At 28.8% G+C, this 15,583-nt stretch overlaps 1 protein-coding gene and 1 long non-coding RNA gene across 2 annotated transcripts in view; one reads left to right on the top strand and one right to left on the bottom strand.

The window, feature by feature from the left end:
* The window catches only part of LOC145186875 (uncharacterized), a 110,588-nt gene that overhangs the window by 36,785 nt on the left and 58,220 nt on the right, over positions 1-15,583 (bottom strand). The window contains exons 25-32 of the mRNA XM_090094548.1: positions 11,177-11,335; positions 7,392-7,553; positions 7,144-7,299; positions 6,905-6,953; positions 6,638-6,800; positions 3,409-3,637; positions 2,505-2,580; positions 2,265-2,314 (exon numbers count right to left, since the gene is read on the bottom strand). Coding sequence (XP_089950674.1) covers positions 2,265-2,314; positions 2,505-2,580; positions 3,409-3,637; positions 6,638-6,800; positions 6,905-6,953; positions 7,144-7,299; positions 7,392-7,553; positions 11,177-11,335 — 1,044 coding nt within the window. The remainder of the gene's footprint in view (positions 1-2,264; positions 2,315-2,504; positions 2,581-3,408; positions 3,638-6,637; positions 6,801-6,904; positions 6,954-7,143; positions 7,300-7,391; positions 7,554-11,176; positions 11,336-15,583) is intronic.
* LOC149884701 (uncharacterized) lies at positions 8,643-10,599 on the top strand. Its single transcript, XR_016454780.1, has 3 exons — positions 8,643-9,490; positions 9,749-9,907; positions 10,180-10,599. It is a non-coding gene; the product is annotated as an uncharacterized LOC149884701 (long non-coding RNA).

The following is a 15,583-nucleotide window of genomic DNA, read 5'->3' on the forward strand; positions in this document are numbered from 1 at the left end:
ATTCATAAACGATGCCAATTTACTTTAAGTTCCCACAAATCAGTTGCATATTTACGACTGAAAAGTCCTTCTGCGTTTCCTTCACGTAATTAAAAGAGCTTCATCAGAATTATGTTGAAAGCAAAAACAGAACAACAAAGAAGTTAAATAGTCTCACCCATCCATAGGCTCGTTCCAAATCTAATGACTTCTAAGTTATCTTCTAAATTTCTCCAAGCACGTGGGCTAAGATACTTAATTGCAGTGTCCTTGAAATATTGATTGGTAAGTGCAAGCCATTTCTTGTGGATATGATGGAACTTTAGGTAGATTTTCTGATTGCGATGAATTGCATACAGTTCTTTTGTTTCTGAGTGATGACCAATAACAGAACCCACACAAGTATCTAAACCTAAGACATGCATGATCATAAGAAAATACTGTTAAAAAAAGTTTTTGTTAAAATAAAATAATTTGAATAACTTTATGTGGCGTGCTTACGTCTCTTATATCCTCAACGAACTCGCGTACCCTTATTGCTTAATGAATAAACGCAAAATTTTTCCAAAAGATTTTTTTAAATTTGCCCTAAAGTTTTCTGCTTATTTTTTTGTTTTTTAATAAATTACTATCTTGCAGAGGTGTGGTAAACACATAAATTATATACAATATGTAAAAAAAATTATAATTTATGATGTCGTAAGCACCTAGAGTTAAATTCAAAAAAATAAATACACTTCCAATAACATTCAATTTATTGAAATAAAACTTTTACGCTCATATCAATTCTTGAAATATACAAGTGATTAATCACTTCAAAAGCAATTAATAAACATAATATTTATTTCCAAATAATAAAAAGTTATACAAATATGTAAATTTTAATGAAAAATTTATATGAAATTTATACGAAATTTATCTGAAAATGATGTGTAAAAAAATTCACTTACAATTTTGTTTTACTTGAACCTTAATAAATATTGATTGATTAGAAGTGGTACAAAATGCGAATAAGTATTAAGATAAAGAAGAAAACGAAGCAGACCAAGAAAAACAAGATTTAAAAAGTTGTTTACCTCGCGAAGTACCATTGTTAGAAAAAAACTTACTTCAATGGTCTCTTATAAAGTTTATGCTACAAGGTTGTGTAAAGTTTATTAGAGACCATTGAAGGTGATATGGGGAAATAGGGTTTAAAAAAGAGGGAAAATGTTTTGTTAAGTGATAAAAGCAAGTTTTTGTTATTTGGTTAAGATGGTATCGGTGCAAAAAGATTTATTAGGCGTCCTAAAAACCAAGATTTTACCCTATTATACACTAAAATTATATATAAAACATAGAGGCGGAAATATTTTAGTTTGGGGCAGTTTTTTATGATTTTGCGTAGGTCCCATTTTTCTGATAGGTGAAATTATGACTATGGATGTTTAAATTAATATTCTATAATATATTATGCAGCTTTATGCAGAGTGAAAAATACCGTTGTTGTGAAAATTTCAACACGATAATGATCCAAAACACACAGCCCAAGCCACACGAGTTTTGCTCCAGACAACTTATATCGGACTTAAATCCGATTAAAAGTTTATGAAAAAACTCAGAAAAATTAACAAATTGAAAAACCGAGCAATAAAGCTAAACTATGGACTGCAGTGCAACATGCTTGATATGACATATTAAAAGGTGTCGTTGAATAATCGAGTCAATGCTAACCGATGCAGGTCTTTTTTGCGACAAAAGGGTTGTACAATTAATTACTAGACTTGCATTTATAAATTTATAAAAATACATTCTTTATAGTGAATTTTGGCGCATCAATTTCAAGTAAGTTTTCCATAAAAAGTTAGATACTTAAATGACTTTTTAAATATTGTGGATATGAATATTTCTTTCTCCTATTGCTTACGAAGTATTAACATATTAATCTTCTTTAAAAAAATTGAAAGACATCTTAAGTGCATAAAAGACATTTTAAAAGATATTTATGAAATAGGAATTTCCGAATGTTTCGAGATATATAAAAGTTTTACTTGATTTCCTTTGAAAGTTTAAAGTTGCTAGAAAGGATACAAAATGAAGATAGTAGTAAAAAGTCATAGATTTTACAATTAAAATAGAAAACTTATAATTAAAATAGAAAACTTATAACTAAAAAAAAAAACAACTTATAAATTGAATAGGAAAATGATAATTTTTATTTTCTGTAAATTTTACACCTGCTTCCAATACGAAAAAGAAACGCTTAATTTTTAAACAAAACAAGAATCAAGTTGTATTTTTCTTACCTTTCCAAGAAGAACCATCATCATTAGATGAGTAACAAGCTGTTTTTTCGCTAATATTTAAAATATTACTTATTATTATATATTTTAGTACTATTTCTTCAAAAACTTTATTTCGAATAACTTTAAAATTTACTTCTCCAGATTTAAAAATATCATAATAATCAAGTAATGTATCACAATTCTAACGAAAGTCAAAAATACAATACAATCGACGAGATTCAGCTTGATAGCCAACTTTACCTTTTAACATGCTGATTCATGCAAACGTAAATAACCGAATTCTCTGCATCCCAATATATTCCTCGGCCATAGCTTTCTAAATAAAAGACTTACTTAACATCATATTTACGAATATTTTTACAATAAATATAATTTATTTTTATGTGACTTTACATTAATTTATAAGTATACATAAATTTACTATTATTATTTGGTCTTTTTGAGTTAATAAAAAACATGCATAATAAAAAACTACATAAACACTTTTTTAAAAGTGCGGAATTTAAGTAAATCAAATTTTTAGAAGAATGCAACAATAATAACGTAAATAATAACTATAAACAAAAAAAATATATATATATAACTAAAATATATAAGTAAATAAAACATAACTAAATATAACTATATCATAAAAATAATAATAATAATAAAAATAATGATAATAATAATAATAACAATAACAATAACAATAATAATAATAGTAATAATAATAATAATAATAATAATAATAATAATAATAATAATAATAATAATAATAATAATAATAATAATAATAATAATAATAATAATAATAATAATAATAATAATAATAATAATAATAATAATAATAATAATAATAATAATAATAATAATAATAATAATAATAATAATAATAATAATAATAATAATAATAATAATAATAATAATAATAATAATAATAATAATAATAATAATAATAATAATAATAATAATAATAATAATAATAATAATAATAATATAATAATAATAATAGTAATAAAAATATTAGTAATACTAATAATAATAATACACTAAATTTTTTTCATGATGACCTTTAAACAATAAAATTAAATATCAATTGCTATTCAAAGTTTATAAACTCAAAAATTAAAATTTTTAGTGCAAATATTGAAGAAGATCTACCCACCTGGAAGGGAGTTCATGTTTTTTGGAAATGTTGGTGGGTAAATATTTAAACAGGTAATATTTTTTCGGTAAGTTTTTCTCCAGCTCTGAACTTTTCCAACAGTGTTTTGGTAAGATAGTTTCATTGAAATGTCCATTGTAAAGTCACCTGATAACGAGCATTTCGCTTTATTCAATGTAGCAGTGACATTATGGGTAACAAATTCGTTAAGAACCAATCTGCGGCTAAACTAATAAAGTAAACTATATATGACTATGGACTCTTTACGATAAACTAATAGACAATAGTTTATCGTAAAGAGTAATGGTAGTATAATGGTTCATAGCTGGGTTTAAACACAGCAGGAGACCCAAAATAAAAGTTGATTGGATGATTGGATTTCTCTTTTTGGTGAAAATCACCTTGCGAATGAAATAACACAATCAGATTATAAATTAAGGCATATTAATTATCTTCATCAGCACCAACTGTTAGTTACACCTTGTACAGAAAGTTTAAACGCACTTGTTTTTTTAACGTGTATAATTCTTTTAAGAAATGATAACCCGATAAATCGATGAGATGTGGTCCACATTTTTTATGTTTATTTATACTAATAGTTTAATTTATCGATTTAGAGAAGAAAAAAAATTTAAAGATTCCATAAAAAAGGTGGAGGGTGATGAGAAAATTAACGGAGCAATTAAGTCCTTTCAATTTTTTTAAATAAAGTTTAAACGCACTTTGGTTGGAAAACTTGTAATTCTTGTAAATTGATTGATTTTTTCTTGCAGTCTTTCGCATTTTCATCACTCAACAGCCTGCTATCGTTACCATATTGTATTTGCATCTTTATTCTTATTTTATTTTGCAAAAAAAAACTGCGTCTACGATTTGATTCAACCTTCAACCATTTTCAACTGATAAAACTTTGTCAAAAGATCATATTTTCATGGGTAAAAGAGCTGTCTCATCGAAAACCAAATGGCAAGTCATTGGCAAGCATAAAATAAAAATGAGCAATCGACAAATCGGCAAACTTGAATATTTCTGAATTCAGCGTTCGTACAACAATAAAAAATTACTTATCGATTGGTAGTATCAATGATAAACCTCGAATTGGACGCCCTAAAAAATTGTTAGCTCGTGATGAAAACATGCTTTATACGCTTAGCAGACGCAACCCAAAAGCAGGAGTATCAGCTTTGAGTGCAGAAATCAATAGTTCGTTTGTAGAGAAAACAGTTAGTCGTACGACAATAAGTAAGTTATTACGCAAAAAAGAATTAAATTTGTTTCATGCTGTAAGAAAGCCTATGTTGTCGTTAACCGATCGTCTAAAACGAAAAAAATGGTGTAAAGAGCATTTAAATTATTCAGTGGAACAATATAAAATGATTATCTTTAGCGATGAGTCGAATTTTGAAATTATTAACAGAAAAAACAAGAGGTTTGTTCGTCGCAAAAATACGGAAAAATATTTGAAGCAACACATACACAGCCGTATTCAAAAAGGTGGTGGCTCTGTCGGCATATGGGGATGCATATCAGGCTCAGGCGTTGGCTGTCATAAAATATACGCCATGGTATAGATAAACTCAGAGCCAACAATTTTCATGTAGCATTGGTTAAAAAAGATCTTTTTTTTGGGCAAAACATTTAAACCTTTGACAAAGAAAAGTATAAAAGTCCATAAAAATAAACCGGTGTCGTAAACATGAATTGCCATATCGAAAAAAAAAACCAAACGGTTGCTAGTGATAGAAGTAATGGTTTTAAGACCTCAAATTTTTAACAATTCAGTACTACGCTCGGACAAACCATTTACATTCATTAAAAACTCCTGTGTATATTGATGCTCGAATGCTCTCTCAAAAAGTGTTTGATTCAATCTCTCTCTACTTTATGTGTCTACCCTACCACAACGCACCTTTTTTATAGTGTTTTATGAGCAGCTGATTGAAGGTACCCATGAATTTTTGACCTGAGTCTACCTGTACCAAATGTAATCAAGTAAGAGATCCACAGTAGAACTCTTGTTTGTGAGGCATTAGCCTCCTTATATCACGAGACAATGTCGACAAGGGTTAGCGCGTAATTACATGTTTTGCGGCCCACCATATCATGTGGCAAGAGTAATAGTTCGGGCTGGTGAACTGCATTAGGTCGGACTTCTATTTGTTACTATAGCAATGCGTGCGCAAACTCGTCACTTGACTGCTAACTTTTTGACAGCAGAAATACTACGCCAGTAGCCTTGACAGCTATAACCAAGCCTTTTTAGGAAGGAGGGGGGAGATATAAGGGTTTGCATTAGCTACCAAAAAGTAGTGGCAAACTATAAATGATTGCATTTAATCAAAAAGTAGTCACAAAAGCCTAATTAACTTTAAATAAAATCAATAGCAACTTGAATGTGGACATAAAAATTAAACTAGCCCCATATTACAATACTGATGTTTATGGATGTGTAAAAATTCCTGTCAAATCGTGATAACATCAAATCGTGATAACTCTGAGGATTTTTTAATTCTCTATCTTGTTGCGCTTGTTGAGCTTGTTGAGCTTGTTTCCGCTTCTCATTTCCCATTTTTTCATTTTCCAGTTTTAACCGTATTCTCCGCGACTCAAGCAATCCAAATGAATAAATGTAGCAAAACTTTTGCTGCAAATAAAATTTTTTTTCCAAATCGGAGCATTACAACTTTTAAGACAAGTACCAAGTCATAATAAATAATTGCTAATCTTCTGAATAAAGTTTGGATTTAAAAAGGAGCTTCGTAGAAAAAGTTTAAAAGAATTACTTTTCACCAAGTGAAAATTACTTTTAATTGAATTCTCATGGAATATTATTTCCTTATTTGTTACAGATATCTTTTTTCGAAAAATTTAAATTTTATTGATTGTCTCTAGTTTGCTTCCAGAGATGCATTTTTAAAACAATTACTGTCCACCATGTTGAAAATGAGGTTTGTTGAGAAATGAAAGTTGTATAAAATATTTCCCGCTTCTCGTAAAAAGTGCGACATTTAAAAACTCATTTTAAACATGGTTGAAATTATCTGTATCAAAAGAAAAGAAAAAATCGCTCGAATTACCATAGTAGTTATCTACGGCACACATGCCGTAGATTTTTGTTGTCCTCCCGGTGTCACCACTAGAAGTTGCACACCACCCGCTCTCGATGTGAATTTGACATATTTGTAATAAATGTTTAATGAAAACAACGCATCTTTTATGGGTTACGTACCTTGTATTTCAAACGGTTACTGCCTGTCTTGATGAACCCACTTTCTGGGTGACTTTCATTGAGAAAATCGAAATATGACGGCAAAAAATACTCCAATTTTAAATTATCCATTCCAATCAACATCTCCGAAATAAACATTCCAAACTTCATTGAAATAAAACTTCTGTGGAAAAAGCATTTAAAAATTAAGTAAACAAGAGGTAACTTAGCAACCTATAACACAGTAATGTTCATAAATTTACTGTTAAACACAACTTTAAATCTTACCGCTCAGAGAAACGCTCAAAAGAAACATTCCATAAAAGCGAAAAAGTTTCTAAAATGTTAAAAAAACAATACGTCATGAGAAATTGCGACACAAAAACCATATCTAAATGATACATGTTTTAAAACAATCTCTTAAAATCTAAATTTAAAAGGTAAAAGTAAGTTACATTCTGTTGAGTGTAATGCAGTTTAACGAAATCTAACTAAGTATAGCTAACACTTGCATTAAAACAACTGACCCTGAAAGGGTGTTTGGGAGCAGTTTGTTTCTTCTGTATTTTTACCAAAGCAACTTCCAGTTGCTGGTAACTTTTTGCATTTACGTGACCTTTTTTTTGTACCAATACCGTTCAGCTGAACACAACTCGACCAGGTGCTCCAACTGAACCATAGTTCTAAAAAAGATAATAAACTAATAAAGTTTTATTTAGCAAACTGAAAAAACAAGTTTTGTTGGCAAAGATGATCATTACTTTAAAGATTTTACCTTCACAAGTTGTGTTATCAAAACAGCCAATTATTTCTGTGCTATTGCCAAGACACCATTCCAATGTATTATTCTTTTTATCGCATAACCTTGTTCTATTTTTAAAGCCATTTCCGCAAGAAACATTGCATATTGACCAAATTGACCATTCACTCCATAACGCTACAAAATTGCAAATGTTTAGTTAACAGTCCTCAGCTTATTTCACGGTCGTTTACATAAAGCGAAACAACGCTTTGTTATTATGCGCATGCTCCAGAAATAGAAATAGAAAGCGATGTAAACATGAAAAAAAATTAAGATTTATCAATAGTGGCAATCCTAACGTTTTCTCAAAGAATTTTACAAATAGAAATCTTCTTTTAAAAATGTAAATTGGTATAGTTCCTATAATAAGCAAAGTATACATGTCTTAAAAACACCTTAAAATATAATTGCGCACGAATGTTAAGAACTGAAAAAGCAGCTGTCGATAAAGGTAAAAGCTGAGAATTTTAAAGTCAAAAATTTAATCTATATATAACATTACAAAGCAAGTTTTACTGAGCATTCAATTTTTTTACTTTACGTTGATGGCTTACAAGTGATGAAAGTATTGCACTGGTTTTGACTTGTTCTAAACAATGTACAAGTGCCACGACTCAGGGACTAGCGTTGTTTATAAATTCGTATTCTCTAAATAGTTGCTGAAACCTGGTCTGGAGATGAAAATGTCGTTGAGAATACTCCTTTTTACAAAGAAGAGAATGGAAAGTTTAAAATAAATCTAGCACCTTAGGGTAATGTAAAAGATCTATCAACACATATTCTCACGCATGACATGATATCAAGAACAAATAGAAGACCTGTAAAAAATGATGTTTATATATATATATATATTTATTTTTATAAGTATATGTATATATATATATATATATATATATATATATATATATATATATATATATATATATATATATATGTATTGGTCTTACTGATTCCAAAAAATACATATATGAAGTTTTTATATATCTAGGGATATCAACATTACAATATTTAGGTGATTTGAGTTTCTTTGTGCACTTTATTGTATTTTAGGAGCTTCAGGTGAGTTATTATAAAAAAAAATTTTTAATAAATTTTAACTTGTGATTTGTTGTACAATGTCAATGTCAATTTTAACTTGTGATAATTGATTTGTTGTACAATGTCAATGTCAATTTTAACTTGTGATAATTGATTTGTTGTACAATGTCAATGTCAATTTTAACTTGTGATAATTGATTTGTTGTACAATGTCAATGTCAATTTTAACTTGTGATAATTGATTTGTTGTACAATGTCAATGTCAATTTTAACTTGTGATAATTGATTTGTTGTACAATGTCAATGTCAATTTTAACTTGTGATAATTGATTTGTTGTACAATGTCAATGTCAATTTTAACTTGTGATAATTGATTTGTTGTACAATGTCAATGTCAATTTTAACTTGTGATAATTGATTTGTTGTACAATGTCAATGTCAATTTTAACTTGTGATAATTGATTTGTTGTACAATGTCAATGTCAATTTTAACTTGTGATAATTGATTTGTTGTACAATGTCAATGTCAATTTTAACTTGTGATAATTGATTTGTTGTACAATGTCAATGTCAATTTTAACTTGTGATAATTGATTTGTTGTACAATGTCAATGTCAATTTTAACTTGTGATAATTGATTTGTTGTACAATGTCAATGTCAATTTTAACTTGTGATAATTGATTTGTTGTACAATGTCAATGTCAATTTTAACATGTGATAATTGATTTGTTGTACAATGTCACTAAAAGTTGATTTAATTTTTTAAGATTATAACTCTTTCACGTACATATATATCTAGGTTTCTCTACCAACTCTGCACATTGTTATTTGGATTTATCTTAAATATTTCAACATGTTTGTAGAAGAAGCCCATTAAAAATAGGATATTTTAATGGTGTTAGTAACCTAATAACCAGCGTGCAAATATTTTATGTATAATCTCCAAGTAGTTAAAAAGATATTCTTGTTCAAAGTTAAAAACTCAGAAAGCAAGAAAGCAAAACAAAATCTCATTGAAACATTCAAGACACATGTAAGTTATCAAAAAAGATTTTCTTTTGACTGACAATTTAGGTCATTTTTTTATTAAGAAACATATAAACAATATACATTTTTGAAATCTACAATAATTATATTATTCAAATTTATAAAGTAAAAAAATTGAAAAACTTTGATATTTTATAGGCTTGTACCACCTTAAACATTTCTGGATTATTCCTGACCAATGTTTCCTTGTGGAAACTACTATTTAATTAATCTTAATTTAAAAGCAATTATAACACTTCTATAGATAAAACAATGTAATACTCTGGAGCTTGAATCTACGCTGAAGAAAGGTGAGGGGCCATGCACACAACAGATTGATGCTACATTGCAAAAATTGAAAGTTCAGCGATAAGCATACCATGGAAAAAGTTTTATCGGAAGTCATGTGCATAAAATGCTTCAGGTTCCATTTTTTTTTATAAATTAATTTATTCCAACAGAAATATTAAATGAACTTAATAAGTTTTGTTTGATTTTTTTCTTTTTCTTTTTGTTTATAATGAGTTTCTCAAAGCGCTTTGGAAATTTATTGTGTTTATTGTTATCAAGGTTGAAGTGTATACTTAAACTACAACAATGCCTAGCAAGATAATTTTGATGATTTATGATGATTTAACTTACAAAGCTGGGATTAAAAGTACAACATGATTCAAGTTGCTATCATATTTTCTTTAGAAAAAAATATTTTTGAACTGATGCATTTTTATCGCACAACTTGGCCGAAGACTTTAGTGCCTCGAAAGTTACACATGTTGGAAGATCACGCTATTCCATTTTTAAAAAAATGAGGCGCTGGCTTTGGATTGTATGGCGAAAAAGGTGAAGAATCAGTTTATCTTGAGTTCAACAATTTAAAGCGTATTTATCAATCTATCCCTTGCCCAACAAAGCGGTTAAAAAGCATCCAAAAATTTTACCATCAGAAAACTAATCCTAAAAGTAGGGTGTTAATTCCAGAATCATGAAAAAGAAAGAGAAAAAACAGGAAATTTTTAGTTAAAAACACTTTTGGCAACAGCATTTTATATATCTTAATAATATATGTTTCCTTTTTTCTTTTATTTGTCTCTACTAAAGGCAAATAAAATATAGCTTTAATGGTCAACAAGATATTTCAGAAAAGTGCCTTTTTTGTCCATTAAAAAAATTGAATGCTAAGAACAGGCATAAGAAATGTATAGAAGAAGTAGTTTTAGTACACAACCGGGTTATCGTTAAACGGGTTATTGTTTAAATTATTACAGCAACAAAAAAAATTATTTATTGTTATCAATTTATATATTGGAGAATATGCATATATTGGAGAATATGCAATATATATTGGAGAATATGCAATTATTGTTATTAATTTATATATTGGAGAATATGCAATTACTTGGTTTCCAGAGAAAAATTATTTTCGTTGCTAAGGGCCGTAACCATTTTGAAAGCGTTGATTTTTTACCGTAAATTTTGCGCATGCGTACAATAACACAGCGCTACCAAAAGACCGTGATTTATTTAAGCTAAATATTAGGCAAAAGTTTGGAGACGAAAAGGCTCATAATGTTATACAGACAACTCTCAATTCATAGGAGCATCTACATTTTAAAAACACGAGGCCCAGTGCTTTTGGTAAACAAGAAGCCGGAAGGCTTCCACTTAAGATATATTATACATAAAAGTCCCTTACTTTTACAAGATGCTACATTTAAACATTGTTTGAGCTCGCTGTTTTCACCATCACAAGGCTTAAAATAGGATTCGTTAGTGCAATTACGTGATCTCTGGGCAAATCCATAACCGCATGTCACATTGCATGATGACCAATCGCTCCAAATACTCCACGATTCTTAGATACCCAAAAAAGAAGAAAAAAAAAGAATTTCAAATGTTTTATTAAGAAAAATTTAAACAACATATAAACGAACAAATTGTAATTTTCTATTCAGTATCTCTATAACAAAATAAAGTGAATGGGTTCTTCTGATTCAAGAAAAAAAAGTTCCAGTTATGTGTTCTTATCGCATATTACATTGGACGTTGCTATCCCAAAAATGCTATTTTATTGAAAACAGAAGAATCCGTAAAACTTTTATCGAACCTTATGAGTTTCTTAGAAAACTTGAAGTAGAAAAACAATAAAGTGACGGTAAAGCTAGAAGAAATTTTCTCACATTTTTTGTAAATAAGTGAAAACGCAAAAAAAAAATAATAATAATAATTTTTGCACTCAAAACCATTCATGTAATAATTACATTTTTGAAATGTTTCAGATAACTTGTATCATAGTTTGCTAAATTATTTTGACTATTAATCATTTTTTAAATATTAACTATATACTTTGAATAAGTTTTTTTCGTTTAGAAAACCAGCACAAAGATTTATAAACGCACGTTTTCCTAAAACAAAGCAAAATCTAAAACGCTGATAAATACCGGGGTTTTAGAAAAGTTCTCTTTAAGCTTCATTTTTAGAACATTCATATATACTTTCATACAACTTTTCATAAATTATAATTACTATTTAATAAATCTGTATCCCATAAACAAATAAAGCCATGGTTTGTCCTGGGGTCGATGTAACACTGAATGTTGTGAAAACGATTATATTGCAGAAATACCTATGTGATTAAAAAAACCATGAAATATCTTCATAACTATTACGAAAATTACAGGAGTAATAGATAGCTATATAAAAAAAACAAAAATTGTATTAAAAATCACAGAAATTTTTTTAAGATGCTCATGAATAAGACTTTACTGATTTAGAGGTGAGTGATGTGTTTTACTTTCCAAACATTCCGAGTAGTTAACATCCGAAATCAAAATTTCAGCTGAAACTGAAAACAATAATTTTACCAAAATTTCGGTTCAGTAAAGCTGTAAATAAAACAATTACCGAATTTGAAAACGAGTTTTTTAATACTGCACCGCAAGTTTTTTACACTATATTTTATGACTTTTACAGGTTATTCGAAATAGTTTTATTTCCAAATGAAAGCTTTCTTAAAGAAAACCACAGCACTATGGGACAAAAGTATACAAATTTTGCACAAAAATATTTGTGATAATTATTTTGTTTGTTTACGCCTGTAAATGTCATTACATAAACCCCATATTGGTTTTCATCAAAATATTTGCAAAATTGGAGATTTGAAGATTGTTCTTTGTTCTAACAAAGGATTTTGTGGGTTGGTTCCTTTCTGCATAACTCCATTCAATTTTCAATTTTTTAAAATGTTCTCAATAAAAAGTAAATGAAAAAAAGTTAGGATTTTTTATAATAGCATAAAGAATTATATTATAAGATATTATAGGTAGGTAGATATTGCAGTTATTTAATAATTAATAAATATGCAAAACTTACTGCTAAATATCTAAGTCTATGTCTTCAAAATAGTCAATAAGAGAACATTCATTTAAATCCATGAAATTTGATTCCTCAGTTGTAGTGTCCCAATCAGCTTCTTGTTCATAATTTTTAAATAATAGTAAATTTTTGACAGCTTCTGGTACCTGATGTTTAATCCTTTTCATTATCACATCCAGTTTTGCTGAAGACACTATAGGGTCCGATGAATCTAATGCTCGATTAAATACATCGAGCAAATTACTTTTACGAGAACACTTTCGAGAATGATATCTTCGATTCTGCCTATAGTACTTGTTACAAGATTCAGTTCCCTCTTCACCAAAAAATCCAGGTGATAATGGTAGTGTCATAATAATGTTTTTTGAATGACAAAGAATTTTATGAAGAGAGGCAGACATGTTGAACCATTTATACTTACTAATAAATAAGGAATATGTATGGCAGAAGGACCCAAATTTTTCAAAGTCCAAATGTTCGTGACAATTAAAGGCAGCTAGAATGGTGCTTAAGTTTGATACAACTTCATCATCTAGTTCTAAAATTTTAGCGAGATCATGAGGTTTACTGAAAAGTCTCCGACATAAATTACCAGTTGTTGTATTTCCCTATCCGCCTTGACATGTTCTATCAATTTTGATCTTAAAGAAGTCCTCTACTTTATGTCGAACTCTGTCCTTCTCTTCAGCTAAAGCTTTTTTATTTTCCTCACCTTTAACTTGCCATAATTCTAACTTTTTTCTGTATGATAAATTAGGCAAGCAATTGAGAGTGTTGATGACAGCATCCAAAGGCTGGCAACCATAAATAAGGGACGAATCACCTTTTTTTTTTAAATTGATCATTATCAAAGTTTAACAAGTTGTTAAAATGCTTTGGTGTTGATTTACAAATGGGGCAGCTTTGGGAAGATTTATTGTCAAGTAAAAAATTTAAAATTTTCCCATCAATTAAAGTCGGAAAGAACAACAATGAAATATTAACTTGCAACTCTTCTCCAGTATCTGTTTGATATGGAGCTAAGTTTTTGATGTCCTCTTCAATTTGTTGGAAGGTTACCTTAACATGTTCCACTGTTTCTTTAGTAAATTCCAGAGACAGGGGGCGCACAAATTGAAAAGGTTGAGGAGTAGGATTTTTCCATAAAATTTCTCTATCTAGCTTACTTCTTAGCTGTAATGGTGTCATGGTAACTGTAAATAATGAGTGGTCATCTATTAATAAACCAGATGATGACGCCTGATGATATTCAATTTGACCAGTTGTTCCATCAGCACCGTATGCGAAGATCATTTCAGCATCAATAACACTTTTATTTATCTTCTTCATATAATTCACATTTGATCTTCTTTTAATAGTACGATCCTCGAAATTTTGTGACAAGATAGTGATTTTATTGAAGTTGACACTTTCACATCAGATGATTGGATTTCATCTGGACGACATTTTTTCTTTGCTTGAGAGACTTCAAAATATGTTGGAAAGATGTTGGCATTTCTACGTTTTATTTCAACTTGCAAATTTTGGTATGTATTTTTCGATAATGAATTATCAATAAGAAGATTTAATGCCTCATCTGGCGTCATCTTAATTGGTCTCTGTGTACTGATTTTACTAAGAAGCTCCTCTGCATTATCAATATTATCAATGACTATTTTAATCAATTGTTTCAGGAATTTAAATCCTTTTCTATGTGATGCTGTTTGAACAGCTTTTAGTAATACATAAATGCAGTCTTTAGAATCTTCGGCTATTTGAGTTGCCGCCTGATATTGCCTCCTTTCGCACAATTCTTCTAATGATTTTGATAGTCGTCCTCTTTTTCTTAATGGTGATGTTTGGCATGGTTGAACAAAATACTCAGGAAAGATCACAAATTGTTCAGAGTAAGTGGGATGATGGCGCATTAGATTTGAAGAACCATAATTCCTTAATCTCCAATGTCGTGAGAAATTACTTTTAAGATTATTCAAATCTTTTTTTAATGCAGTAATTCCACTTTCAGTTAATTTTTTGTCAAATGATTCAATCTTTGTAATGCATTTTGAAAAACTGATTTCAAAATTTTATTTAAATAACAATTTTCCAAACCCAAATTTCAACAAACTGACTGCTGCTGTATTTTCACTATTTTCGGTCATCATTAATGACTTTTATGAAATGCGCAATAAAAATTAATTATATGATCCTTTAATAAAATCGGTTTAAATGAATTTAAGTGATAATAAATGTCACAAGATATTTTACTGCTTACTCATACTAATTAACCTTTACTATACGCGTGACTACATATGCAAACATTACCAAGAATTCTACCCTAAACGCATAATGACTTAATTTATTTAAAAACTAGTTATACTTAAATAAATATTTTGTGCATGTAAGCTTTCAGAAATAATATTTAATGCAAATTATAAAGTTGATCACATGTATGTATTTATATTCATTAACAAATTTGAAATTTGATTCAATAATCTCTTTTTGATCGGCTTTAATGACTTATAAAGTTTACACACCCCTCAAATTGAGGTTTTTGTGAATTTCCATCTATCTGTTTGAAGTTCTATAACTCTCAAACGGGGATTTTGAGGGGTATATAACCTAAACTTTTTTGAAACCCGGAGTATTCACCTTTCATTTGGTACCAAAATAATTGATATTTTTTGATACTATGGAGAATGCGGGTCTTGTAAATATGGTAATAACCCCAAATTCCGTATCTCTAAAT

Source organism: Hydra viridissima, unplaced genomic scaffold, assembly GCF_058129835.1.
Source record: "Hydra viridissima isolate aposymbiotic clone 2 unplaced genomic scaffold, HvirCarnegie_v1 scaffold_8, whole genome shotgun sequence".
Taxonomy (NCBI): Eukaryota; Metazoa; Cnidaria; class Hydrozoa; order Anthoathecata; family Hydridae; genus Hydra; species Hydra viridissima.